General features: G+C 37.8%; 1 protein-coding gene across 1 annotated transcript in view; it reads right to left on the bottom strand.

Annotated features, from left to right (window-relative positions):
- The window catches only part of COL28A1 (collagen type XXVIII alpha 1 chain), a gene marked incomplete at both ends in the record, with an annotated part of 66,548 nt that extends 40,469 nt beyond the window's left edge, over positions 1 to 26,079 (bottom strand). Inside the window, 17 exon segments of the mRNA XM_080609609.1 lie at positions 871 to 938; positions 2,408 to 2,476; positions 2,479 to 2,485; positions 10,585 to 10,638; positions 12,152 to 12,226; positions 15,626 to 15,670; positions 16,823 to 16,849; positions 17,544 to 17,585; positions 18,087 to 18,128; positions 18,761 to 18,960; positions 20,002 to 20,022; positions 20,710 to 20,809; positions 20,813 to 21,273; positions 21,830 to 21,931; positions 21,934 to 21,967; positions 22,068 to 22,084; positions 26,052 to 26,079. Of these exon segments, the coding sequence (XP_080465735.1) occupies positions 871 to 938; positions 2,408 to 2,476; positions 2,479 to 2,485; positions 10,585 to 10,638; positions 12,152 to 12,226; positions 15,626 to 15,670; positions 16,823 to 16,849; positions 17,544 to 17,585; positions 18,087 to 18,128; positions 18,761 to 18,960; positions 20,002 to 20,022; positions 20,710 to 20,809; positions 20,813 to 21,273; positions 21,830 to 21,931; positions 21,934 to 21,967; positions 22,068 to 22,084; positions 26,052 to 26,079 (1,392 nt within the window).
- Positions 26,080 to 26,326: the final 247 nt, after the last annotated feature.

Below are 26,326 nucleotides of genomic sequence, written 5' to 3'. Positions count from 1 at the left end.
ACTGGTAAGCAAAAATGCTCAGCTGACTGAGCCCAGGCAATTAAAATTAAGCGTAACAACCCTTAACTGGAGGATTTATATTAGAACAGGCTAATGCTGAAACGGTGTGAATTACATAATTAATGTCTAAAGATTGTACCCTTGAAACTTAAATGAACATGTAGATTAATTTATAATACATTTGCCACTGAGAATTTTTTCCCTGCAATTTCATATAATTTCATTATTTCATAATGAAAATCCTTAATATGAACATTGTTTTTTCATGCAAATGGCAGGTTAAACATGCAAAATTAGAGAATGCCAATTTTGCTTTAAATAGGTACAGAAATAATTACTCTTGTAATGCTTTCTGTTCTTCCACAAAATTCTACTATCTTTCATTATTTATAGCTAATAGTTTTCAAAGATGATTTTGAGTAAACAATAAGTTTCTATGGGTATTTTTTTTTTGTAACAAAAATAGTCTTTGACAACTACAAAGTGACTTAGAATGAATCTAACATCCACACACATTCCTGTCTTCTTTCAAAGTTTCTTTGAGATTTTTAATGAAATACACAAGAAAAACATAAATTTCATAGATTTCAGGAAGAAATGTAGCCAGTGAGCACCAGCACAACATTACAAAAGACTTGCTAAAGATCTGTAATTTGGAAGATAAAGATATAATTAAAAGTATATAATTTGGGTCTTTGCAAATACTGCTGTAATATTGGACTGGCATAGCCAAACACACTTCTGCTGCGCCAGACTGAGTACAAGCTGGTTTATGGAATCAGTAGCCAGTATAGTTGCTACCAATCAGTTACACTTGCTAAGACATATTTTATTACCTTTTTACTTCCAATGCATGTATCACTGACCTACAGGTAATCCTGGCTCACCATTTCCAGGGGATCCTGGGAATCCAATTTTAACTTCTTGACCTTGAGCACCTTTGGAAAAAAAAGAAAATAGTAGTTCAGTCCTAATTCAACTCAATGCTTTTGAAAAGCACAACATTCACATGTGAATGACTTGGTGATGTCACCAGAAATGTCTGAAATCCATCGTATAACATCTCCTGATGGGGAGGGGGAGGTGGGGGAGAGAAAGCATAAATAACAATTTGGAAAGATTTGAAAGTACCTTTCAATTAAAGCATTCCATTCCCATGCCAACAGCTAAGGTGTGTTATCACTTTACATAGGGGTAACTGCTGAAAAATGCAGGACTTGAGAGATGACAAGGATGAGGGAGTGAAGCCAGGCTAAATTTTGAAGCAGGAATGCTCATGTGTGAGGTATCCTCACTGTAGCCTCTATCTAGACACTCAAACTGAAGCCTGCTTCAGTGGAATATGGGATTGCATGGGAACTCCAGGAACTGCATAGTGTCTGTATCTTCTGTATAAAGTGTCATAATCTTCACAATTCCTTCAGTTTACTAAAGACTGTGCTTCAGTGATAAGAGTACAGAGGATTTTTATCTCTCCCCAAGCTACTACAGAGACCGGGAGTAACACTCCTTCTCCATAAGCCATTTTCCATTCTAGAATGACCCAGTGTTTTCCCTTTTACATGACAAATTACTACTAGGTTCCGAGCTGTATAAAACCCTCTATGTTCCAAGGTCTGCTCCACTGCACAGAAAATACATGGGAGTTCAACGAACGTACAAATTAGAGCAGTAAAAGCCAAAAAGTGCAGATATTTTAGACACTGTCACTTGGATCCAAAAAGCAGAGGAAAAAATGACATAAAGCAAGACAAAAGACTTCACAGCCAGCACAACTAGAGTGAGATCTAGTTCTGTTCAATTAGAAACTCAGCTGTAGGTCTGACAAAACTCTCATAAACTCAGTAGTCCTGTTTCCTATATAGATGCTTTTCCAGTTCTACAAAAGGAGAGTTGGTTGGCCAGCATCAGCAGACATGACTTCTCCAAATTAGCAAGAGTGGATTCCACCTCCTACTCGTTTGCAATAAAATAAGATGGAAGAATTAAATGCTGCATGAGACAGAGAACTTTATAACCTGCAAGAATATCTGTTTCCTAGTGAAGGACACCAAGGCAAATCCATAACTTTACTGTGTATCAGAGTGACTGAGATGTATTTCTATGCCTTGAAGTATGGTTTACTCATTAGTGCAAGCATTTGCTCGTGCTTGAAAATGATCGCATTTAACTTCCATTTAGATGGCATTATTTCTGACTTCTGTTAAATCAGTGGGACCACAATAAAAAGCTAAGAGTGGCTGGGAAGGCAGGCCTGTTATCTCCATCCTATATAAATACAAAAACCTATCAATATTGTATCACTTTTAATTTAGATATCAAGAGCTTGACTTTGATAAAACAGTGGATGAGAACTTTCATCCAAAAGATGACTGCCAACAGTTGGCACTTTAGCAGACAGTACTACTAAGAGTTACCTTGGGTCCTGGCTGTCCAACACCGGGTTGTCCTGGAAGACCACAGGGACCTAAAGGCCTTGCCCCCCCTAAAGAGAGAAAAAAAAAAAAAAAAGAGAGAAAAAAGAAAAAAAAAGAAAAGAAAATGTAAAGAAACTATTAATGCAAATTGAACCTTCACCAAATTCTGCCAGTGTCTCTCTATATAGGCTATAGAAACATGGTTTTCAAGCAAAAACCCCACAAACAACCAATAACAACCCCAAAAACTCCCCCAAGCCTGTTTAGATTAGGAACACAGTCGATACTCTGGCCATACTAGTTGCTGGTATATGTTATGTGATATATAGATAATAATGTTCAAAAGCATTCTTTCATATGCATCAAGATAGATGCAAAATATTCTTTGTCATATCCTTGTTCCTGACTATATCCAGTAACTTGGTGCTTCCTCAGCTTTTTTTCTTGCTAGAAAGAGGGGAATTTGGAAATTAAATAGGGTTTAATCTTTAAACATTGCACTCATGTTTCTTCCCATAGCAACATGACTGTTGCTCCTACTGCTGTCTTTGACTGCAGCTCCTACTTCTCTTGTCTGTTTACTGTGTTCCTAAGAAAGTCAACATAGCCACATGATTGTTAAAAAGCTTCTTATCAAATTGTGTTTAATTTCAGTGGAGGTACTCATATTTTGGGGGTTGAAATTTCGTATATACCAAGAAATTTTATGTGCTGAGTTGTGAAACCTTTCAATGAGATTTTTCCACTTGAGAGGTAAATGGCAATATAAAAAATTACTTCAAAGCCAGATATTTCTCCAGAAATCTATCAGTTTGTAATTTGCCAAAGAATGAAGCTAAAATACAGGAATGGGAATACACAGTGAAAGTAAATACACAGATTATCCTTGAAGCTTAATTTCCGATAACTATGCACTTGAAGGGCTACTACTGCAGCTTTAAACCTAGAATAAAGTGGAACTGGATGCCCAGTCTTAAATTCATTCCATTACAGGACAATATGATATTTTGAAGAACAGCTATGAAATTTAATGCTAATTCAAAATACAAGATTTTAGAGCACAACTTCAAAATCTAATAAATTAATTCACCATCACTAGGAGATAAGCCTTAAAAGGCAGAAAAAATCAAGAGAAAGCTGGTATCACTCAGCAAAATAGCACCTATATCTCCATGTAGCACACCAATAAGGTATTAGCAACACTGACATTGCCTTCATGTGGATTCTGTGCATGTATCTGTTGCCAAAATATAAACTGAAGACATTACGGTATACATAGGTAGACCTTATTTTTGAGGTTTCTCAACAATATTTTCATGACAAGTGTTACAACTTGGTTGATGCATATCCAGATTATTGTAAATGCTGCAACCTTTTACTGAGAGGAAGCCAATTAGAAACTGACCCATTTTATTCATAGCTGGGTTTTTTCTTTTCCTCCTGTGTTTGTTCTGAAACTGATCAAACTACACAACCAACAAAAATTCCTCAAAGGTCCATCTGCTAGACTTCCAGTTCCTCCATGGGGTGAATTTGGCATTGAACAAACTGTCTTTTTAAAATCAGCTGAACAAGACTAATTTTTATTAAACGTTTCCCATCAGCAGGAAATTTTGGGAAAGCCAAGAATAATACAACCAAAGTGCATACTTGTCTCCTCCTTAATTCTCCTTACAAACTCTCTGTTTCAAGTACTGTTGTCCTTTAAGCCAACAGTTAACTGGATTTCAGTTCTTTTGGAGCTGATTCTGTTTAGACAAGTAGGGGAAATACATAAAGAAATGCTTTATGCTATTTTGTTAGAAAATATATGCTAAACCAAACACTTTCAGAAGGAATTTAGCGACTTAGAAGCCTCTGTTTCATTTCCAACGGTAGTACTTTAGGCTGCTGAATTTCATTTGTGCCAACAAGTCACAAGCATCTAAGCATCAATGGAAGTTCAGCTGTTGCTTGTGCATCAGTATGAAGAAGTGCACTGGCAGAATGGTATCAGCAAAGCCACAGTGCTGTCTACACACACCCAGCCCCATGGTGTGCTCTGCTTCCAGAACAAAACCATCCCCATAGAAGCCATGCAAGTAAAACTCCTTTATTTAGGTTTCAGTAGAAAGTTGCGCAAGCAAATTTCCATGCATAGACACACCCCCAAGGACAGAGATACTCCTACCACTTTTACACACAGCTGTGCTTCTTGCAAAGCTGGCCAAGAGGCACAAAGTATGGGTTTTGGAAGAACATTAAGCCAAGCACACCAGGTTCCCAAGAAGCTTTGCCATTCAGCCTATAGGCTCCCTCACCTTATCACCAGCTCTTAATTCAATTGCCCTTCACTTGACAAGCAACATTAGCAGATACAGCTCCGTGTACCTTCAGTGCCTGAACACAGTCTAGTTAAGGATGGAGTTCCCCACCTCAAGGAAGAGGTGCCTCAGTAAGACAGAAATAAGCATAGGCTGCTGCAAACCAGGCAGTATACCAGATACTAGCTGTTGAAATTCACAGTCCTCATTTCTTTCATGGAGAAGGCAGTGTGAGATCTCCGTTGTGCCATGATGTATCAGCATGCCCCACAAAATGGATGCAAAATATATGCCAAGTTGAAAATATATTAAAAAATTCTATAAGATTAAAAAAAGAAATGCATGCAGCACCACTGTTGTAGGTAGTACTCCGGAAACAGCGAATGCCACTAAGCATGCTGGCTCCACTTGTCAAAACTAAACCTCTGAAATGGTGTTGGAACTTGTTCCATTCTGAAAAATAACATTTGATAAATACAGGCTCATCTGTCAGCTGAAACAATAACCCAAATCCCTTTATTGTGTTTGGAAAGTGTCTTCCAATTTTTGCCCTGTTGTCAAACTGGATACTGTGTTTTGTATCCATTTCTGACAGCCCCTGACAGAATTCCCAAAGGGCAGTAACTCTCAAAGATGCTTCCTACCACAAATCATTCTCTCCTTTGCAAGATCACCCACATGATTAATCTATGCTAATATACGCATTGCCTTGAATGCAGGTGGGAGTCCTACTAAAGTTAGTTTTTCCAAAAGCTCTTTTTCAAACCATGATAGAAACAGTTTTCTTTCAAGTGACTGGTGTCGTAATCTGCCTTTCAGCAGCCGTACTAGCAGGTACTGGTGTAGGCAGTGTAAACAGCCCTTATGATAAAAAGCATGTAGGGTAATTGAATGCCTTCTCAATGATAGCAGAGGATGCCTCAGTATTAATAGAGAAAGAAACCCCACCTTCTTCCAAATAAGATACAAAACTTGGAAACTTAAACTTTTAAAAACTGCATATTTCAAACTTCACACGGCTATGAGTAAGCCGGGCTTTTATCTTCCATGGTTTTGGTGCTACAGGTAACGTGGAATTTGTTAAAACCATAAAGAGCTGGCAATAGTATCATTATCTCTATGTGTAGAAGGGGAAGTCTGCTTTTCGAAATGCATCTTTGTAATTATTTTCTTTGCCTAGCATTCTACTCAAAATCTTTTTTTCTCTCCCTGTTAGGATTTTCCTTCACATGGCATCTAATATCAGCAAAAGCAATGGGAAGGAAAATCTACACTTGATTTAAGTGCTTTTACGTATTAAAACACTTTAATGTTCCCATTTAAGTTGGGAACATACTTAACAGTCTACCCCATTTTTTTGTCCTATTCTGAGTTACCAGCTAGGCTTAAACTGTGACACCCAAAAAGAAAAAATAAGATTGTTATATTATGATGAATACCAGTTATTGCCAATGTAACGAATTTCTTCACTTTTCAGAAAGTAAATACATACTATAAGAAAACAAAGACTCTGTATTTCAGTCTACAAAGCAATAAAGGTTAAGCTATAGTAAAAATAATATTTCAAATATAACGATTTTATCTTTAAAGTGAATGTTGGCAGCAATGATACAAGTAGATACAGACATTTTAACAGATACTGTTGGTGTTTTGTATTTCTAAGCTAATTGAAACACCTAGGAACTATACTTTACAGGGAAATTGAATTTTTTAATCTACTGGGAAAGACCTAACTTGCTACATAAGTAAGGAAAGAATTTATAAGTAATTAGAAAAGATGCAGCATCCCTTAGCAGTTCATTCTCAGACCCATTTTCAGGGAAATATGCAATGATGCATTTTTCACAGAACCATTCCAAGATGTTTTAATGGGAGTAACTTCTTGGAATACCCAAACTTAACTGTTTCTTTAAAAGTTTGAATACATGTCTGTTCATAGAACTTTAGACTCTAATTCACAGTCTATGCATATGAATATTTTCAAAAGTGACTCTTACTATTAGCAGTGGGTTTACGAATGTGTTTTTCTCAGCCTTCCCATGAATATATCATGGTTTCTAGAAATTTGTACTTCATTTCTAGTAGCTGGTCTAAGAGTTCAGACAAAAAAACTCAATGCCACTTCTGAAATGGTAACCATAAGTACTCCCTGTTCATCACATCTTTATGAGTGGAACACAGAGCACACCCACTTCCTGATTTTATGACCTGATTTTATGATCTGTAACCACATCATTCCGGTTGTAAACTGTCCACTGAAATTTGTGCATAGTCACTATTATTCCCTTAACTAACATGCAAATTTTCAAAATTACCTTGAATATAAACACTCTTATGGAACCTTACCAGTGCTCTTGTATTGAAAATATTGTTGTTGATTTTTTAAACAGCAAATAATAGTTAACCTTTTTTAAATAAATGAAAATAGAGAAAATAATGCCTGCTATTTTGAATAAATTGAAAGATGTATGCATGTTGAAAATATAAAGCATGGCTGTGGATTTTATTTTTTCTTAGTATTTCAAGTTTCTGAGAGAAAAATATAATGTAGAATTTGGCTTTAACAGTATTCTTTTTTCATTTGTAAATTTAACATCTTTCTGGCAACATTGCCAGTAGGCAGTAGGAAGTCAGTAAAACAGAAAACAAACAGTGTAATCCTGGTCCTCTGCTCATGATATGTGTGGGGAACAGGACCAAGATAACTACTTAGAAGACAGGAGACACACAGTGAAAACAGTCAGTTCCCAACTGCTAACTAGGTTTGAGTGAAATGTCTTCTTATATTCTAATGCTTTACTCTTAGTGTTACTATGTTTTATACTGTTGTTATAAGTTTGCTGTTAACATGGAAGTTAAATTTTGGCTAAATGGAAATATATTTAGTCAGGTAAACTAATAATATGAGTTAACATTAACATGTATTTTTATTTTAAATGCCTCGACCTTTTTATGGAGAAGATTTGTATATATGTGGTAATAAAACTATTTAGATGTTTTTGAGATGCTATAATTTTGCAGAAATGCAAATAGAGAAAACTTTATTTAAGTCTGCTTAATAACAAAAACTGGGTTTATTTAATGCTATGCTGAGCTGCATTCTCTGCAGGATATAGGCTGTACAACATACACGTGTGACTCGAAAACTGTGAAAGTAAAGTGATGAAGTTTGCTTGTATATTAAAGAGGTTATTAAACATAAGGACTGATTGTGAATCACATCAGAAAGAATTTAAGAGATTAAGGGTGTGATTCAGCTCCGTATGGTTACACCTAAACTTAGGTGTCTACGTAGTTCCTGCTGTAGTCAGTGGAAAGATGGTCAGTGCAGGCGGTGGGACTTTGAAAGAGATTCAATTCATTAATGTCAATATGATAAGGCAACACCATGAAAAGAGATAGAATTTGTGTGTTGTGCAGCTATAAGACGTCACAAAGGGTAGATTAGCAAGCAGCTTAAGAGGGAATGAGAAAATGCATACGAATGACAGAAGAAATAAGGTATGAAAAGTTCTTACTCTATGCTACCTTGCTTCAGACAAGTCAAATTAAATTAGCTGAAGTTGCAATGCTGCTGGTGGCTGCCAGAGCTAGCAGCATCCTGACAGCATGGAGATGACACTGTCCCCAGCTGCATCTGCTGCCTGGCACTGTAAAGTGAGAGAACGGGTACGGCATTTCCTTACAGAGGTGTGGGAAGGACTGACCTGTATGAGGGAACTGTAGACTTCACAAATGAGACCCAAAACATCTGTAGGCTGAGCTTGATCCAGAGTTTATATTTTGAGGAGTATCTGAATCCCCTCTTTCAAACCTCAACATGGCCCACTAACAAGGACTGAAAGTGTTCAGCAGCGGTGTTCTGTATAATGTCACATCCATACTAATGCCATGGAACTGCCTTTAGCTCTGTTAAACTAGGGTGAAGTCACTAGTTCTGCTCAAAAAGCAGAAAGTATTAGCATGGAAAGGCCATGGGTATAAGGAACTGCACTAAGAATAGACTTTTTTTTTTTATCCAAAGCAGTCATAACAAACTGCCACTTTTCACATATATTGTATTATGTGTCATGAAAGCTAATTTTAAAAGAGTAATTGAATAATCCTTCTTAAGGACAAAAGATATTGGAAAGCCTGCTATGTGTCTGAACCAAAAAAGGCCTTGACCTTTACTAGCTGAATGGGTCTTTATTAAGCTGTAAACAACCACTGATTATCTGTACTGATGGTTAAAAAATTTTTCACTCATCTCAAATAAGCTCCAAAATGCCGAAGATTAGCTTTGGCGCTAGGTACGGACAAGACATAACCTCTAAACGTACATATGTTTTGACTAGAGTTTTCAAGTGTAATAATTGCCTAAGTACACTAATCAAACTTGTCTTGCAATAGTCGTATTATGATAGATGTCTGAGCCTGGAAAATCCTTGACTATAGACTTTAAATAGCAGGTTGCAGAGTTGGAAGCTGAAAAATGAGAGACTCTTATGTTGAAAATGAGCATCTAAAGTGTAACAAGAGACCATAAATAATATAACCAGGCAGACAAATCCTATAGAGAGCTGCGTGTACTTTATAGACATGAAAGTGTGTGAAAAGACCAACAGGAGGACAAACAACATCCAACAAATACGGTTCAGTATATAATAAAAGAATGTGGTAGTACTATCTTGGACTCATCAGTGTGAAATGACAGATAAAAAATTACTGTAATTTGCTGTACTGCTGTTAAAGAGAGGCATGACTTTTCTCCCATATGTATGAATAGCTCCATTCAGACCCATCATTCTCTTCCTTTCCTAATTTCTGAAATATTCTGTAGCAGCTTTCCTAATCAAGCATTTTGTTGAGAAGATGAAGAATTAAGAAGTATGAAAAAGCATTTGTCAGGAATAGGAAAATCATGATGGATGCCAGTATTACGAATTTTTACAACAAACATTTCACATATCTAAATTTATTTCTGTGAATCTTCGACTGAAATTGTTGCCTAAGAAACAAAACATGAGTATCTAGATATTGCATCTTTGGCAAATTACTTCGTGTGAATTTAATTGCCTTGTATAACTTATATATGGCATTGCATAACCAGGCTATCAATAATCATGTGGTAAAAGTCTTTGTCATTAGACCCTGCATTTTCAAATGGGTACATGAAACATCTTTCTGTACCAAAGAGTGATGTTAATAGCTGTCCCATGAGCAATTATCTGTATCCACATATAGCAATTTCCCAAAGGTTTGTAAACCAGAAGACTGCCTAAATTAATCAGACACTTTATCCAACTGATTTTGCTTGACAAGCTGCAGTCATTAACTTCAAATGATCTATTTGAAATAGGATTAAAGCATTAATCATCGTTAAATCTTACACCTCTACCAATGTCACAAGTTGTCTTGCTTTTTTTACACAATTAAAATTACTTTAAATGCTCAATTGAAAGATTTTAGCCACTATCTAGAATTACTTAAAATCTTTAAACACAAAGCATTTTAGCAAAAAAAAATTCTAGAAAAAACTTCCCAAGTGATGGCTGAAGCCAAGACACATACTTTGGTGATTCAAATTCCAACCTGAGTGCTGTGGCTCTAGGCAGGTCCATGGTGCACCCTGTTGTGGCCCTATAAGATGCCCTTGAAGACTCAGATGGAAAATTGGCTGCATGTGCCAACAATACCAAGCCTTCATAACATGACGGCACCATCATGTACCAAGCACATGGTGTACACTATTTCTGTCCAAAGGACACCACTAACAAAAAACTACCAAGGAAAAAAGATAGTAGAGTATAAAGATTCTACACAGAGTTTCTGCATTTCCCCTCCCTATATAAATAACATCTACACATACTAATGCATCTTACCTTGCTTCCTTGAGTGCCTTTTGGCCCTAGCTCACCTGGAAGTCCCCTGATAACCTATACAAAAGTCAAAATATAGAATGAGTTGAATTGAAGATGCATGTAAAGGTGGGATATTTTGCACTTTGCCTGAACAAGTGCAGTAAAACATACCACAATGCTAAGCTCTAAACGGCAAGAGTTCCATGTGTCATAACCTGGGAAGTGCCCAACATATTATATTGTTAATATTCAATAACCAGTGCTGGCAGAAAGGATCTTCAACTATTCCATGTGAACTGCATCTGTTTTATCTAAAGCTTTCTCTTCCTTTCTCCTCCTGTTCCCAACTTTGTCATATTTTCAGAGTCTCTCTTCTGCCCAAGTAAATAAACTAAGCTGTCACACCTCATTTAGCTCTGTTTGCAGGAAATCACTTCCCTGAATCTATCTGTGATGATAAGCTGAGATTAATTTTAATTCCTGTACATTACCACAATCATTGTGTCCCTTCACAGAAGGAAATAATTAACGACTCTCTGAAAAGACAGAGCAGGTGAGGTACCAAATATGGATGCTGCCATATAATATAAGAGGAATTTAGCAAGTAGAATCATAGAATCATAGAATAGTTAGGGTTGGAAAGGACCTTAAGATCATCTAGTTCCAACCCCCCTGTCATGGGCAGGGACACCCCACACTAAACCATGTCACCCAAGGCCTCATCCAACCTGGCCTTGAACACCGCCAAGGATGGAGCATTCATAACCTCCCTGGGCAACCCATTCCAGTGCCTCACCACCCTCACAGGAAAGAATTTCTTCCTTATATCCAATCTAAACTTCCCCTGTTTAAGTTTGAACCCATTACCCCTTGTCCTCTCACTACAGTCCCTGATGAAGAGTCCCTCCCCAGCATCCTTGTAGGCCCCTTTCAGATACCGGAAGGCTGCTATGAGGTCTCCACGCAGCCTTCTCTTCTCCAGGCTGAACAGCCCCAGCTTTCTCAGCCTGTCTCCATACGGGAGGTGCTCCAATCCCCTGATCATCCTCGTGGCCCTCCTCTGGACTTGTTCCAACAGTTCCATGTCCTTTTTATGTTGAGGACACCAGAACTGCACACAATACTCCAAGTGAGGTCTCACGAGAGCAGAGTAGAGGGGCAGGATCACCTCCTTCAACCTGCTGGTCACGCTGCTTTTGATGCAGCCCAGGATACAGTTGGCTTTCTGGGCTGCGAGCGCACACTGAAGCCGGCTCATGTTCATTTTCTCATTGACCAACACCCCCAAGTCCTTCTCTGCAGGGCTGCTCTGAATCTCTTCTCTGCCCAACCTGTAGCTGTGTAGGAGTATGACAGGGCATGATTATGCTCTACAGGTAAGAGGAGAGCTCTGCAGTTGGAGAGCACAAGTGGGCCACGCACACACCACTAAATCTGAGTAGATTTAAGCAGCAGCAGCAACAAAGGTTTTTTCTTTGAAAATTATTTCCAAAAGACAAAGATTTGCCAGACTCTGCTGTACTGCTGCCTCATGCACCAATCACACTGCTCTCCATGAGCTGATAGGTTGTATGTAGAAGAAACTTACAGAACATTTGGAAGCTTCTAGTTCCCTTACCTGAGGCGCCCAAGGTCCCATAGGGCCAAGAGGAACTTCCAAACCCTGAGGAAAATTAAGATTCAATTGTCAGATAAATAGGAAATTGTAATTATCTGCTTTAAAGTATTGAGAATTACACTGTACCGCTAATGACTCATGTCTCTGTTTAAGCATTTTCTAGATAGTTTATTCTCTCCAGAATACTACTATTCTTGTTCTCTACTCAATAATTGCCTGTCACATTCCATCCTCAACATTCGGTTAGAATAATTTTTATATACAAAAAACATTGTGGATGGCTAGTTAGCATCTTAGCTGTTTAATTAACTAGTTCTTATGTACTACAGGTCTTTAAATTCAATCTCTAGAAGTATATTAGATACAGAATTCTTAAAAAAATCCTGCAGTCCTTACACTAGAATAACTTCAGGTAACTTTGTCTTACTAACTCAAAATGCTGATCAGTAGCATGTTAGAATTGTACTAATAGTTCACAAAAAAAACCCACCTCACATTAAAAATGCATCCAAAAAAAAAAAAGCCAAGAGATACTTCTTCATTCCATTACCTGTTTCTGATTATTTTGTCCAGCATCAAAAAAAAAAATCATTTTGTTCTATCTTCTGCATTTGTAAATGTGAAGCTGGGAACTCTGGAAGTGACTGCAATTTTCATTTGTTCACTAAATTCCTGAAGTCCATAATCCACTATAATCTCTGATCCTCTGCAGATGTCAAACTGCTTTTTTTCTTTCATCACTGTCCTCAACAGAAGTGAAACAAGGAAATTTCCAGCAGCTCTAGCGTGTGTTTTCTACAGTCAGATTCTTAGCTGCTTTGATTATGTTCTTTGCCAACATCTGAACAGCTTCCGTTTATCTTCATAGACATTTCACATAACCTTGTGCTATTTCTCACATGTTGCCTGAATAAAGAAGTTATGATCTTTATTCCTCTGGGAAATGCAACTCTTTCTCCTTTTTCACTGATATTTCAGCTTTTTCTGACTCACTTGATGCCGTTTTGAATCCCAGCATCTCACAAGATATTATCAGTATTTAGGTTTTTATTACAGTATAATGCCCTTTCATCTTTGCTACAAATACTGCTGCTTTGAGTATTTCCTAATTCCTACTTGAAATCAGGTAGGATAAAAAAACTTTTTAAGTTGGTCTTTGATAAAGGTAAGTATAATATTGATGTTAAAACTGAAGAAATCTAGGAGAGGATCTGGTTTGAGATCACCTTAAAAACCTAAACGTACACAAGTCCATGGGACCTGACGAAATCCATCCGTGGGTCCTGAAGGAGCTGGCCAATGAAGTTGCTAAGCCACTGGCCATCATATTTGAAAAATCATGGCAGTCAGGTGAAGTTCCTCATGACTGGAAAAAGGGAAATATAACCCCCATTTTCAAGAAGGGGAAAATGGATGACCCAGGGAATTACAGACCAGTCAGTCTCACCTCTGTGCCTGGCAAACTCTTGGAGCAGATTCTCCTGGAAGGCATGCTAAGGCACATGAAAAACAAGGAGGTGGTTGGTGACAGCCAGCATGGCTTCACTAAGGGGAAATCCTGCCTGACCAATTTGGTGGCCTTCTATGATGGGGCTACGGAACTGATGGACAGGGGCAGAGCAGTTGATGTCATCTACCTGGACTTGTGCAAAGCGTTCGACACTGTCCCACATGACATCCTTGTCTCTAAATTGGAGAGACATCAATTTGATGGGTGGACCACTCGGTGGATAAAGAACTGGCTGGATGGCCGCACGCAAAGAGTTGTGGTCAATGGCTCGATGTCCGGCTGGAGACTGGTAACGAGTGGTGTCCCTCAGGGATCGGTGCTGGGACCTGTCTTGTTCAACATCTTTGTTGGTGACATGGACAGTGGGATTGAGTGCGCCCTCAGCAAGTTTGCCGATGACACCAAGCTGTGTGGTTCGGTTGATGCGCTGGAGGAAAGGAATGCCATCCAGAGGGACCTCGACACGCTTGTGAGGTGGGCTGATGCCAACCTGATGAAGTTTAACCATGCCAAGTGCAAGGTCCTACACCTGGGTCGGAGCAATCCCAGGCACAGCTACAGGTTGGGCAGAGAAGAGATTCAGAGCAGCCCTGCAGAGAAGGACTTGGGGGTGTTGGTCAATGAGACAATGAACATGAGCCAGCTTCAGTGTGCACTCACAGCCCAGAAAGCCAACTGTATCCTGGGCTGCATCAAGAGGAGCATGACCAGCAGGTCGAAGGAGGTGATCCTGCCCCACTACTCTGCTCTCGTGAGACCTCACTTGGAGTATTGTGTGCAGTTCTGGTGTCCTCAACATAAAAAGGACATGGAACTGTTGGAACAAGTCCAGAGGAGGGCCACGAGGATGATCAGGGGACTGCAGCACCTCCCATATGGAGACAGGCTGAGAAAGTTGGGGCTGTTCAGCCTGGAGAAGAGAAGGCTGCGTGGAGACCTCATAGCAGCCTTCCAGTATCTGAAGGGGGCCTACAAGGATGCTGGGGAGGGACTCTTCATCAGGGACTGTAGTGACAGGACAAGGGGTAATGGGTTCAAACTTAAACAGGGGAAGTTTAGATTGGATATAAGGAAGAAATTCTTTCCTGTGAGGGTGGTGAGGCACTGGAATGGGTTGCCCAGGGAGGTTATGAATGCTCCATCCTTGGCGGTGTTCAAGGCCAAGTTGGATGAGGCCTTGGGCGGCATGGTTTAGTGTGGTGTGTCCCTGCCCATGGCAGAGGGGTTGGAACTAGATGATCATAAGGTCCTTTCCAACCCTAACTATTCTATGATTCTAAATATGCTTTACTGAAATGATCAATTGCAATCCAGTCGGTAGTACTTAACTAACTATAAATAAGTGGTTTGTAGTACTCATACAAACCTGCTTACAGGAACTCAAGATACATTATTATTTCACTCAGGGGTACATTATCCTTCTGTCTTTCAGAGTGTAAAAACCAGAAAAAATCTATAATCACTTCTATGACTTCTGTACATCAGGTTAAAAGAGGAGGAGGACTAGATAGACGTGTGAATGCATATCAGCGCAGATGGGCTGGTAGATCCGAAAGTTCAGGTTGTGTAAGAACCTGCCCCTATTGTAAGATAACTTCATACACTTGAATTAAAATTAACAATTCAAAGAAAAAAATCTGGTGAGCTCTATAACATGCTCGCAGTCTTTTGTAAGCAGGGCTTGGCACTGATCAGGACAGCTTCTGTTTTAGTTAAGTGATTATATTTCTTCTGCAAAAAAGTAAAAAAGAATATAGTGGACTGTGGGTTCAGTTTTCACAAATCCTATTTCTACTATGAATGTATGTCTATTACCAGGGAATTATAAAATGTTACAAATTCACGATAATCTTTACAAGCTGTGTTTATTTATATTACATGCTTTTCCAGTATCATCATCAGTGTGAATCAGTTCAAATAACAATTATACTTACTTTTTCCCCTTTTATTCCTGGGGATCCACATTCTCTTCTTTCACCCTTTATAAGAAATCAAAAGGTTAACAGCTGAACAAGATGTTTTGATTACACTACATGCATTAAAGACTGTGCAAGCAGTTCAGCAGCACAAGATGTTTAGTAGATTCTGAGGACCTGAGAGTGGCATCATTAGATACAGTCTGTAGATCTGCTTTATGCAATATAGATACATTTTCTCCCTGAGAATGCCTACCAAATTTCCAACCTATATCATAAAAGGATAATACATTTAATATCTAAAATGCTTTGCTGTATTTTTCCACCTCTCTGTGCTGCCTTTCTATATTCTGATTTCATATTTGTGATGTCTGAGATTTCCCTAAATAACAATTGTGCAAGTCTATGAATGGAATGAAGAAAGAGAATTACTAATTTGTTCCACGGATGAAAAAGCATGTGTTCCACACATGAAAAGTAGACATCTGAGCCTACTTTTCCCATTTCCATGAAACGTTTTGATGAAATGAATGTTTCCATGAAATGAAAATAAATTGTCAATAAATTGACAAAAGCACTTTTCTAATGAATACAAACATTCAGAGAAGCACTGCTTTTATTAACAATGTTAAGAGGTAAGTATCTAAAGCAAGCAAATTCAAAATGGGAATAGTCTGCTTCTGTTGTGGTTATGATGGTCCAGCTTGCAACATAAATTTCAGTTCTTGAATCTTGAAACTTGTTGTATTATTTTTTTTGGCTTCTTGGAAAGACTATCTTGAGATTTTATTTTATTTTTTATCAAGCATTAGCCGTTACAGATTATAATTAGCTTAAAAGTAAACTTCCTTGTTGTTAAGTTTTTTGAAAGCTTATGATTGCCATGTCTACTTGTAGTGTTTGTAGTAAATAATTTCACATTTTTCTACTCAATCTCTTGTTCAATCCTCAACTTTCTTTTTCCTTCCAGAAGCTTTATTTCTGGTATTTGACATTTTCCTTTTTCTATTTAGATTACATTTTCTGATTTTTTTTTTTTAATTCCAACAATCCATTCTACAAGCGTCTACATAAATTATTAATTTACTTATAGGGATTGCATTAGGAGCTCTCATATGAAAAAGACAAGACAGGCTCTTCTTTCCATTCTGTTACATACAATGTCAGCAAGTGACAATCTATTTTCAGAATACTTCTTTTCAATAAAAATCTTACCTTGTCTCCCTTGTAGCCAAGAGTTCCCTATTCAAAGATTAAAAACAAACAAGCGGGAAAAATCATAAAAAAGAAAGCAAAGGCATAACATACCTCTAACTTAAGCAGGAAAAACCCCCCAAACCAGTACCCAGTAAAGAATTATGTTTCAGAAATTCAGCTGTTCACAGCAAGATAATATTTCTCTAGACTCATTTAATATATAATTTCCTGCAAATTTAGATGTATACATTTTCCTTATAATATTAGCTATAAAAACACCACTTAGTTTGCCAGCCTTTTAGCGGATATATGCTAACACTTAAAGGGGACTTTTAAACTGAATTGATCTATGTTAACCTTTCTACTGTGAATCAACAAGAATTCAAGCTGAGAAATATCAGATCTCAGAAGCCACCGGAGGACTATCTACATGTTTTAGTGATGACATTTTCAATTCTATCTTTGGGATAAATCTAATGCAAGGCGATACGAAATCACATAGCTTCAAAAGTTCTGTCAGTGGTATCCCATCTCTATACGTAAGGACATGGTTAGAATGTTTCTGACAGTATAGATGCTTCTCTAAATCAGAACTTAGTTCAGGTGCTCTGAATAATTGAATAAAGTAGGTGTGTGGAAAAATGAAAAATTGCAGTTCAGTGGAAATAAACTGTGAATCAGGGTCTGGCAGATAACCTGAAAAGACCAAACACAAGTTAGACCTGTAGTAGTCACATACCTCTGTACCTTTTTCAACATGATCTCCTTTTCGAGCAACGCCCTGTTGGAAGCGAACAAATACGAGTGAAATATGTGTTCTATTTATCACTATTGCACTAAAACAAAGAACACTGTTTAAGGAGCTAAAGCAGCTTTTTGTTTATGAACTTACACACTTCTTCCTTCCACAATCAAGGACACATGATTCTTGAATATGAACACAGAAAACTCATCAGCTGTTATTAGATGACTGAAATCCTAAGTCACCAGAGCAAGCCTTCCTGCTCCAGAGATTTGTGTACTGTTAAAAAGCTCTGTGGAACTTCAGAGAGCCTTCAGCTAGGTTCAGAGACCTCTGCTGTCAGTGAAAAACTGGTACCAAGTTACCAGTTAAGTTTGAAATTTTTCTCTCTCACTTCTAAAGCAGCTCCCTATAAACCCCTCACAGCAAAAGTCGATCTTTTACATCAAATTTTAACATATTTTTCCTTTGCTATGTTCACTTCTATGGTTTGCATAAGACCAGATAGAAATTTGTTTGATTTTTCTAAATTTGCTTTTCCTTGTTTCCTTTTGGTCCTGGCTCACCTTTTTCCCCTTTGCCCTGAAACAAAGCAAGAAAATATTATTACTATTGTGAGGATAAAATTCTCCAGTTTCTCTAAGACTGCATCTTTAGGGACATGCAAAAATAGTTCTGAAATAAGCTTAGGTATAAACCCACACCAATTCAGGTATGGCGTGTACAACAATACTGTCACAGCTTAAAAAAATCTGGTATTGTAAGGCTTCTGTGATTTTTTAAAAATCAATATTCAATGATAATTACATTTTCTACAGAGCATTTGAAAATCTAACCAGGAAGGTGTAACAGAAAACACATGCGGTTCCTCCTCCTCATTTTTCAGTTACCTATCTGATCATCTCAGCTTAAAAAAAAAGCCTGTGCATAGAACAGCTCAGTGTCAATATGCAGCAGCCCCAGAACAAAAAATTATTACACCATTATTCCTGTCTGGAGGATCATGAAGGTGGGAACTTGAAAGCTCAGTGTATGTATGTATATATTAAAAATACATGTATTACAGGTTACATCTAACCATTTTGGATAAAATAACTTAAAATTCTTGGATCTTAAATTTTAAATTGGAAACAGGGATTTTAGTTCCAGATGAGTATTATCCAGAGTCAAGGGACTGGATGATGGGCCTTGCTGTCATAAACCTCTCTATATACCTTACTTGTCTCTGGGGAACTGGTAAAGACACCAGAAGGATCAGAGAGGTCGCACACCATCTGAACTCCTACTTCTCTCTTCTTTACCAGAGCCAAGAAATAGTTTTGTGTTGAAGTGTCACAAATGAAAAGAGTTGGAGGCAGAGTTTCAGAACTTTCCTCATATATGCCATCACCCACAATCTTTTGAATCTTTCTCTCTTATACAAAGAGAAGCTGCTGGTGGAAGTAAACCTGTATCTAATGGACCTTTCCTTCCTCACTGAAAGATTCAAGAATAGCTTTTTATTTGGGCTTCAAAATAATGTAGCTATTTATACATAGTGTTCTATTACCCAATAATGTATTTACAAGATGGTATATGATCATGGATAGGGGTTTTTTTCGGAGCTCTTCTAACAGTGGCCTGTCACAGTGAATCACTATGATACATCACTTCTTCTTGCAATACATGCATAGCAACGTCTTGCTTTTTATAGACATAGCAACCAAATTAAATACTATGCAACATTGATGTCAATGATTAAAATTCAAACTCTGAAAGCTTTTCAAATGAATGCATACTTACAGAATCACCTTTGTCTCCTTTCTCTCCCTTTTCACACTCACAGTTCTTCCGCATACACTACAAGGTGAATAGAAACATGAAGGAGAATATTTTTCCAATGTATTACTTCCAATTTTAAAACAAAACCTGTTTTTCTTCCTAGCCACAACTAGACAACATAAAAGTGGAATAACAATAAATAAATTGTCTTCTAACATATATATATAGCTTTTATAATCAACAATATACTTCTGTATAGTCCAGTCAAAATCAGTTGCTTGATTTATTTATAACAAAACCAAACAAATACTGTAACTACAAAGGTTTAAGATTGCATATACGTAGTATATAGTACCATGAAACCATACATTATTTTTGGGCCATATTGAGATTGCTATTGCTGTCTAATGAGACAACTAATAAAGTTGCATGTGTTGTACTAGTTCTATTCCACTCTGCTAGGAAGAGTTCTTTATGTGTTACTGTTGATACTTCTCGCTAATGAACAGAAGCTGTAGATTTCTCAAAGAGACGGAAAAAATGCATGAAAGTTAAAATAAAAGCAACCATGGTTGAAACTGTACTCAGGGAAGGAAGGTTGATTTCTCCTGGAGTGTTGTTGTATTATAGAAGCAGACATCAGGAGATCTAGTATGAATAAGAGTAACTGAAATATAAAACTCAAAAAACCTACCTGCTTCTGAAGAAAGGCTTCCTGAAAAAAAAGGAAAAATATTACTTTCATACAGATTTAATTCAACAGAGTACTAATTTAACCATTTTTTTGTTCTCTAGTTTAAAGAATTTCCAAGGTTAATGGTAAAGAACGTGAATACCTTCATCCCTTCTTCACAGTGGCAAGAACCAGTCCATGGAACCACTCGTATGTAAAAGGGTTCTCCAGTAGGAATATGAGGCTACTTCATGTATCCCATAATGATCAGAAAACAAATGAGATGTAATGGGACAGCTAAATAGGCATACTAAGGAGCAATGCTAACAAGGGGCATATGAAAAGACTTCCTAATGAAAGGTCTTACTATGGAAGGCCCGACTAACATAATGTAGCAGAAGGACTCTGTGATTTTATCAGCCTTATGATAAAACAATCCCATAAAAGGAACAAGTTACTTTCTGAAGCATTATCATATGCTCAGAGATACACTCTGTGTGCTGGAAAATACCCTTTCCCTCCATCAGTGATCAATGCAGCTGAGCTATTATTGTCCAAGCACACAACTCCTTGGAGAGTGGCTGGGAGGAGAAGCTCCCTCTGTCCTGACTCCTGAAGTAGCAGAGACATCCACCACAAAAACTTCTGCACTGCCTTCAGGACTTACCTAGCAAAGTTAAATGAAACCTGCTATGGGTAGATGCATGCCAAGATTAACATCAGCATTACTTTCCAGTTCCTGTGTTACATGAACTTTCAGGTTCTGATCATCCGGGCATAAGATACGTTTAGAGGATGTATCGCCAGATATCACATGAAATTTTTCTTCTCATACATTTTCCTTAGAAAGGCCAATAGTAAAAAAATGTATTCCAAGACTCCTAGCTGCTGTGGCTATACTCTGGACATCAGGGCTGTTTGAATGATTCACACCATCAGTAATCAAAAGAGACACTTTCACACTTCTCTTACTACCTTCAGTTTTAAACAGCTGAGTGGCATTGGAAGTTGCATAATAGGAATAAGTGTCATGGCCAATAAAGCCCAGAGACTTGATTTTCTGTTTAAAATTCTGCACATTTTTCCAGGCTGTAAAGGGATGATCAATGAAGTCTGTGCTGCTGAACTGCATACTTGCTAGTTTGACATTATACGTCTGAGACTTCACTGGCTTCATCTGGAAAATGCTGTTAGTTAACTCTTGAACAAAATTCTTTTCCAAATCAAACAACACATTTCTGGCACTTTCTGAACTGTCCAAGATAAAGACTATAGCAACAAGACACATATCACCTGTAATGGAACAAGAAAGTTAAATCTATGAATGATGATTACAAAAAGATTTCAGATAATTCTCTGCAACAATCCCAACCCTTAAATCATTTCCTCAAGGATTCCTCTGTCTTCCCAGTAAAACTTCTAAGGATAAATTCCACTGTAATTGCCAAGAAATTCTACTGAAATCAAGTAACTAAATTTAAGTTACTGTAATTCATACCATTATTATTAAATCCAGTCTACAGACAAAAGCTTTCAAATTATGGTCTTTATGGGATTGTTTTATCATTTTAGTTGATTTTGTATACAAAACGTTCCACAGGCAGTTTTAAACTAAAAACTAGGCTCCTTATCATTTATCTTAAAAGACATATGCATGTTGATGAAAATCATAGATCAAACTGGAGTCCACAGCCGAGTAAATATTGTCACAGTATTTTTGAGGCCTCGTAATCAAAATAAATCACATTTTATAAATGAATACATAAGTCGTCAATTACTAACTAATTATCCTGAGGTATGTGGAGACATACAAGAGGGTCAATCAGGAATTTTAAGAAAATGGTTTTACCTTCATCTTTTTGCACGAGAGAATAAGGATTCTTTCCTTTCTTTCTGTTTTGCACGTATACCAGCTGTTTTGTTGTCACAGCCAGAAGTAAAAAGCAAAAGAAAAATGTTTTTTCCAGATAGTGACTTGGATCCCAAGCTAGATTAATTTTCCTTCTTGTTAAAAGTGAAAAAACACCTGTGAATACTTCATTTATAGATGCAAACAAATACAGATACTTCACAACCAGAATACATACCTGTGGGAAGCATAATTCTAGAGACAACATGCAAAAAACAATTATGAAAAGTCATTGGGTAGGTGATTTAACCATAGCAGCCAGTACAATCCCAACTGTAGCTCACATGTATATTAGAACCTGTTTTATTGGACAAGAAATATGGGTAAAACAACCACTTTAAAAACTACCAGTGATATCTTTATCTTTCATTTGAACATCTAACAAAGAAGGATAAATGAAATTGTTACTAATGTGTATGGCTGTTAACATACTTAGCTATTAAACTAATTATCTCAAATTAGCAGAAATATTATAGAAAACTTGGAACATAGATTGCTTCTAAAAATCCCTAATTGTTAGTAGTAAACAAAAATGTGGGTGTTTTGGATGCAGATATATTGCCTAGGTCTGGAGCATCAGTAACAACTTATTCTTCTAAGAAACAATGGTTTAGTAATGAAATTCTATACATGAATGTATTATTAATATTGCATGGCTGTAACAGAATGTGTGCAATATTTTCCATGAAGACAATATTCTATTATAATGACAACATACACTAAGAAAATTAACATTACATTTAAATCAGTGATCCAACAGATGTCTAAACTGAACTCCTGTAAAACTGATTTATAAAAAATGCCTGTAATTTACAATAATTAATTTTCAATATCATTAATAACAAAGACAATATATTAAATTTAAATATCCTTCCTAAATCTTTTCAAGTCCATCATGCAGTTACAGAAACCATAAGTGCAGTCTTCTAAAGATAGAAAGGAAATAACTCTTTTACCTTCAAAAGCATTCAAAAAGCAAATTGTGAATTCAGTAAGCAGTCAGGATAGAAAATATGTCCAGTAAGTCATGCTAGAAAATGTGTTCTGTTTATGAAAAAAAAAAAAAAAGCAATCTCCCAAGACATAGCCTACCCTTTTGTAAGTGGCTCTACCTTGCATCTAGATCCTTTATAGCCCATTATTGCTGTTTAGTTGGCCAAAATTTAAATGAATATAGGCAGGCACTTAGCTAGGGCTGAGTGAGAGACCAAGCTATTTTATTAAAGTGACAGTGTCAGTCTGGGAGCACAAGTGTTTTCCCATTTTAAAGAACTGACCTTTTACATTTAAAAACTCACTTTAGACAATCTGCATCTTCACCCACCTCTTTGTCAGCCACACCTCTTCAGCTTGTCCATGTTAAAGCTGCAGCACTGGCTAGATCAGAGATGTGGGATTAATACATTATAATTTGTAAGCTAGAACTGAATTCTGACCCTACGGAAGACAAAAAAAAAAAAAAAAAAGAAAAGAAGTCTTTGTGAGCTTTTTTCCCCAGGAATTATTTCTGCTCTTTAAAGCCTCTGAGGGGTCAGACCGACAGGATATCTGAAATGGGGCTATCATTTAGGTAGCTCTCAGCATGCTGTATGCAAATTGTATTTGCTCTATCTGATGGCAGGCTTTAGGGTACAATTGTATTGTTACAGTGTTAAGTAGAAGATCAGGATGAAAGAAAGTATGCCAATGGTAAGCCTCAAGGACACAGGACATGCCTTGAGGGAGTTTTGAGCGATACCCAGCAGGTCAGTGCTCAGACTCTGGACAGGCATAGCCTGCAGGCAAGACAACCCTGGTGCCTTGGTGGCAGAACACAATAGAGAGCTCTTTTGCATGCTGCTGCAGAAGAGAGGACTCGGCTTTGTCACTGGGATGAATCAGGTCCCTGAACTGCTATGTGATTAAGCACTGAAGTGTTTCAGTTATAGATTAAAAATGAGAAATGACTTGGCTATTTCAAAACCACATTTTAAAAAGATAGTTTTGACTGAATCAGATTTTTTGGCAGAGGTCAAATCTTTCAGCAAGAATGTAGGATTGAAAATGTACAAACAGTTGTTTCTTAATGATCCAACAGAACTGAATAGCTTTAAAAAAAATCTGCCTAAATGCCATGTAAGCTGCACTTTTTAACTTTCCTCAAGATAGAGTTTCTAGACTTGAGATCACCTTGGTAGCTTATGTCTGGGACACTACTTTTAGACAGATGCACCAAAAATAGATTCAGTAACTAATTCTATAGGACAGTAATGCTGCATATTCATTGCTTTTTGGTGTTTGTAGACCCAAAAATTGTGTGTGTTCTTTTTGTTCCAGCACCTGATGGAAGTTCCATAGCAAAATTAATACCTCTCATTACATAGAAGACACTTCCAGCATGGCAAGTGGCAGGCAAAGCTTATGAATTGTCTTACCATAAAAATATGAAAGTTGAGGCTTTGCATTCTCTGTAAATAATTTCTCCTTCTTCAGTTTCGTAGGAAGAGTGCATCTGAAACTTGCAAAGGCAAAGAACACAGAATTTCTAAACTTTCATTTTGGTATTGCAAATTTAATAAGTTTATTTAGTCAAAATAGAGCGAATACCATGGTTATCAATTGCCATTGGTTTGTCCTTCTTGAAGGCAATCAGCTTTCCAAAAAAATGCTAAATCACATACGTTTGTTCTGCACCAAGCATAGCTCTTACATGGCATGCCCTTTAGAAAGCTGTCAGAGCACAATACAGTAGAGTGCAAATACTTGCTCTCAGAGAATTGCTGGTCTCCTGATCAAGAAATTTCATTAACAAGGCTGATAGTTTGCTATGATCCAGATTTTACTATGGGGAAAATAGAAAATCAGAAAGAAAAAAGAATAACTATAAATCATAAGGTTAACATTACTGTTGTTTCATACACTAAATGAAAAATGGAAAATATTAAAGTCATTTAGATATTCCATAAGAATAAGGCAAGAAGAAGGGCTTCTGTAAGTACATGAGTAGCTAACACTGGCCTTCTGTGATTATAAATCTACTGAACTACGCCTGCAGCACCCTACACCCATATAAAACCAAATCTATTAAAATTAATGGAGGATATTTTCCCTGTGGCAGGCTAACAAGGTGGGGAAAATGTTTTTCCCCTTCTGCAGAATCCTGAGTGCCTTTTTCCTAACCTACATGAATTTCATGCAGTCAGTCTGAGGTTTTGGCTACTTTCTATTTGAGTTCAAATAAAGACACTAATTTTGTGTGCCTTCAAGAAAACTCAGGAGCCATATAGTGAATGCAGCAGTTGGTGGCATTTACCACCACCAATCACAGAAGCGCAGAATCACAGAATCCCAAGGGTTGGAAGGGACCTCAAAAGATCATCTAGTCCAACCCCCCTGCAAGAGCAGGATAACCTAGAGTACATCTGTCCTGGGTTCAGCAGCAGCAGTCATTTTTTCTTAGTAGCTGCTGCAGCACTGTGTTTTTGACTTTCGGCCTGGGAACGGAGCTGATAACACAGACGTTTAGACTGACCAAGGACTTTGTGAGTCTCATGCTCTGCCAGGGAGGAGGAGAAGCCGGGAGGAAGCGGGGACAGGACACCTGACCCAAACTAGCCAAAGAGGTATTCCATACCACAGCACGTCATGCCCAGGATGTAGAACTGAGAGTTCCCGGATGGGCTAGATACTACGGGGTGGGGGCGAGGTACCGGTTGGTGAGCGGTTGTATTCTCTTGCTTGTTATTTCCTTTATCATTATTACTATTGGTGGTAGCAGTAGTGATTTGTGTTATACCTTAGTTATTAAACTGTTCTTATCTCAACCCGTGGGAGTTGCATTCTTTTGATTCTCCTCCCCGTCCTTCCAGAAGCGGAGGGAAGAAAGGTGTGTGTGTGGGGGAAGTGGACTGCGTGGTTCTGATTTACGGCCTGGGCTTAAAGCACGACAACATCACACAGGAACTTGTCCAGCCGGGCCTTGAATATCTCCAATGTAGGAGACTCCACAACCCCCCTGGGCAACCTGTTCCAGTGCTCTGTCACTCTCACAGTAAAGAAGTTTTTCCTGATGTTCATACGGAACCTCTTATGCTCCAGTTTACACCCATTATCCCTTGTTCTATCACTGGACATCACTGATCCCTGACACATACACACACGGCAAAGAGAAGCCAGCCCTTACCTGAGTTTCCTCCACCAAGTGAACTCATTACCTTAGCAATCAGAGATGAAGGCTACAAACCAGGCACACCATTTGCTAACTCTGACTAAATCAGAGTGAAAAGACATGGGTGGCTGGTAAGAGTGGTGGAAGCAGTGAGGACAGGGAAGGGGAATGAAGGCAAGAAACTTAAGTAATGTGGGAAGGGAGCAGAAGTACTGCAAAAGAGGACTACAAGTACTGGAGGAGTACCTGGGTGCACTGCTTTATTTTTTCTCTAATCTTGCCAGTATACA

The sequence above is a fragment of the Psittacula echo genome (genome assembly GCF_963264785.1).
Source record: "Psittacula echo genome assembly, chromosome: 2".
Lineage (NCBI taxonomy): Eukaryota > Metazoa > Chordata > Aves > Psittaciformes > Psittacidae > Psittacula > Psittacula echo.
Note: the sequence above shows the minus strand (reverse complement) of the source record. Positions and strands in the feature narration are given on the sequence as shown.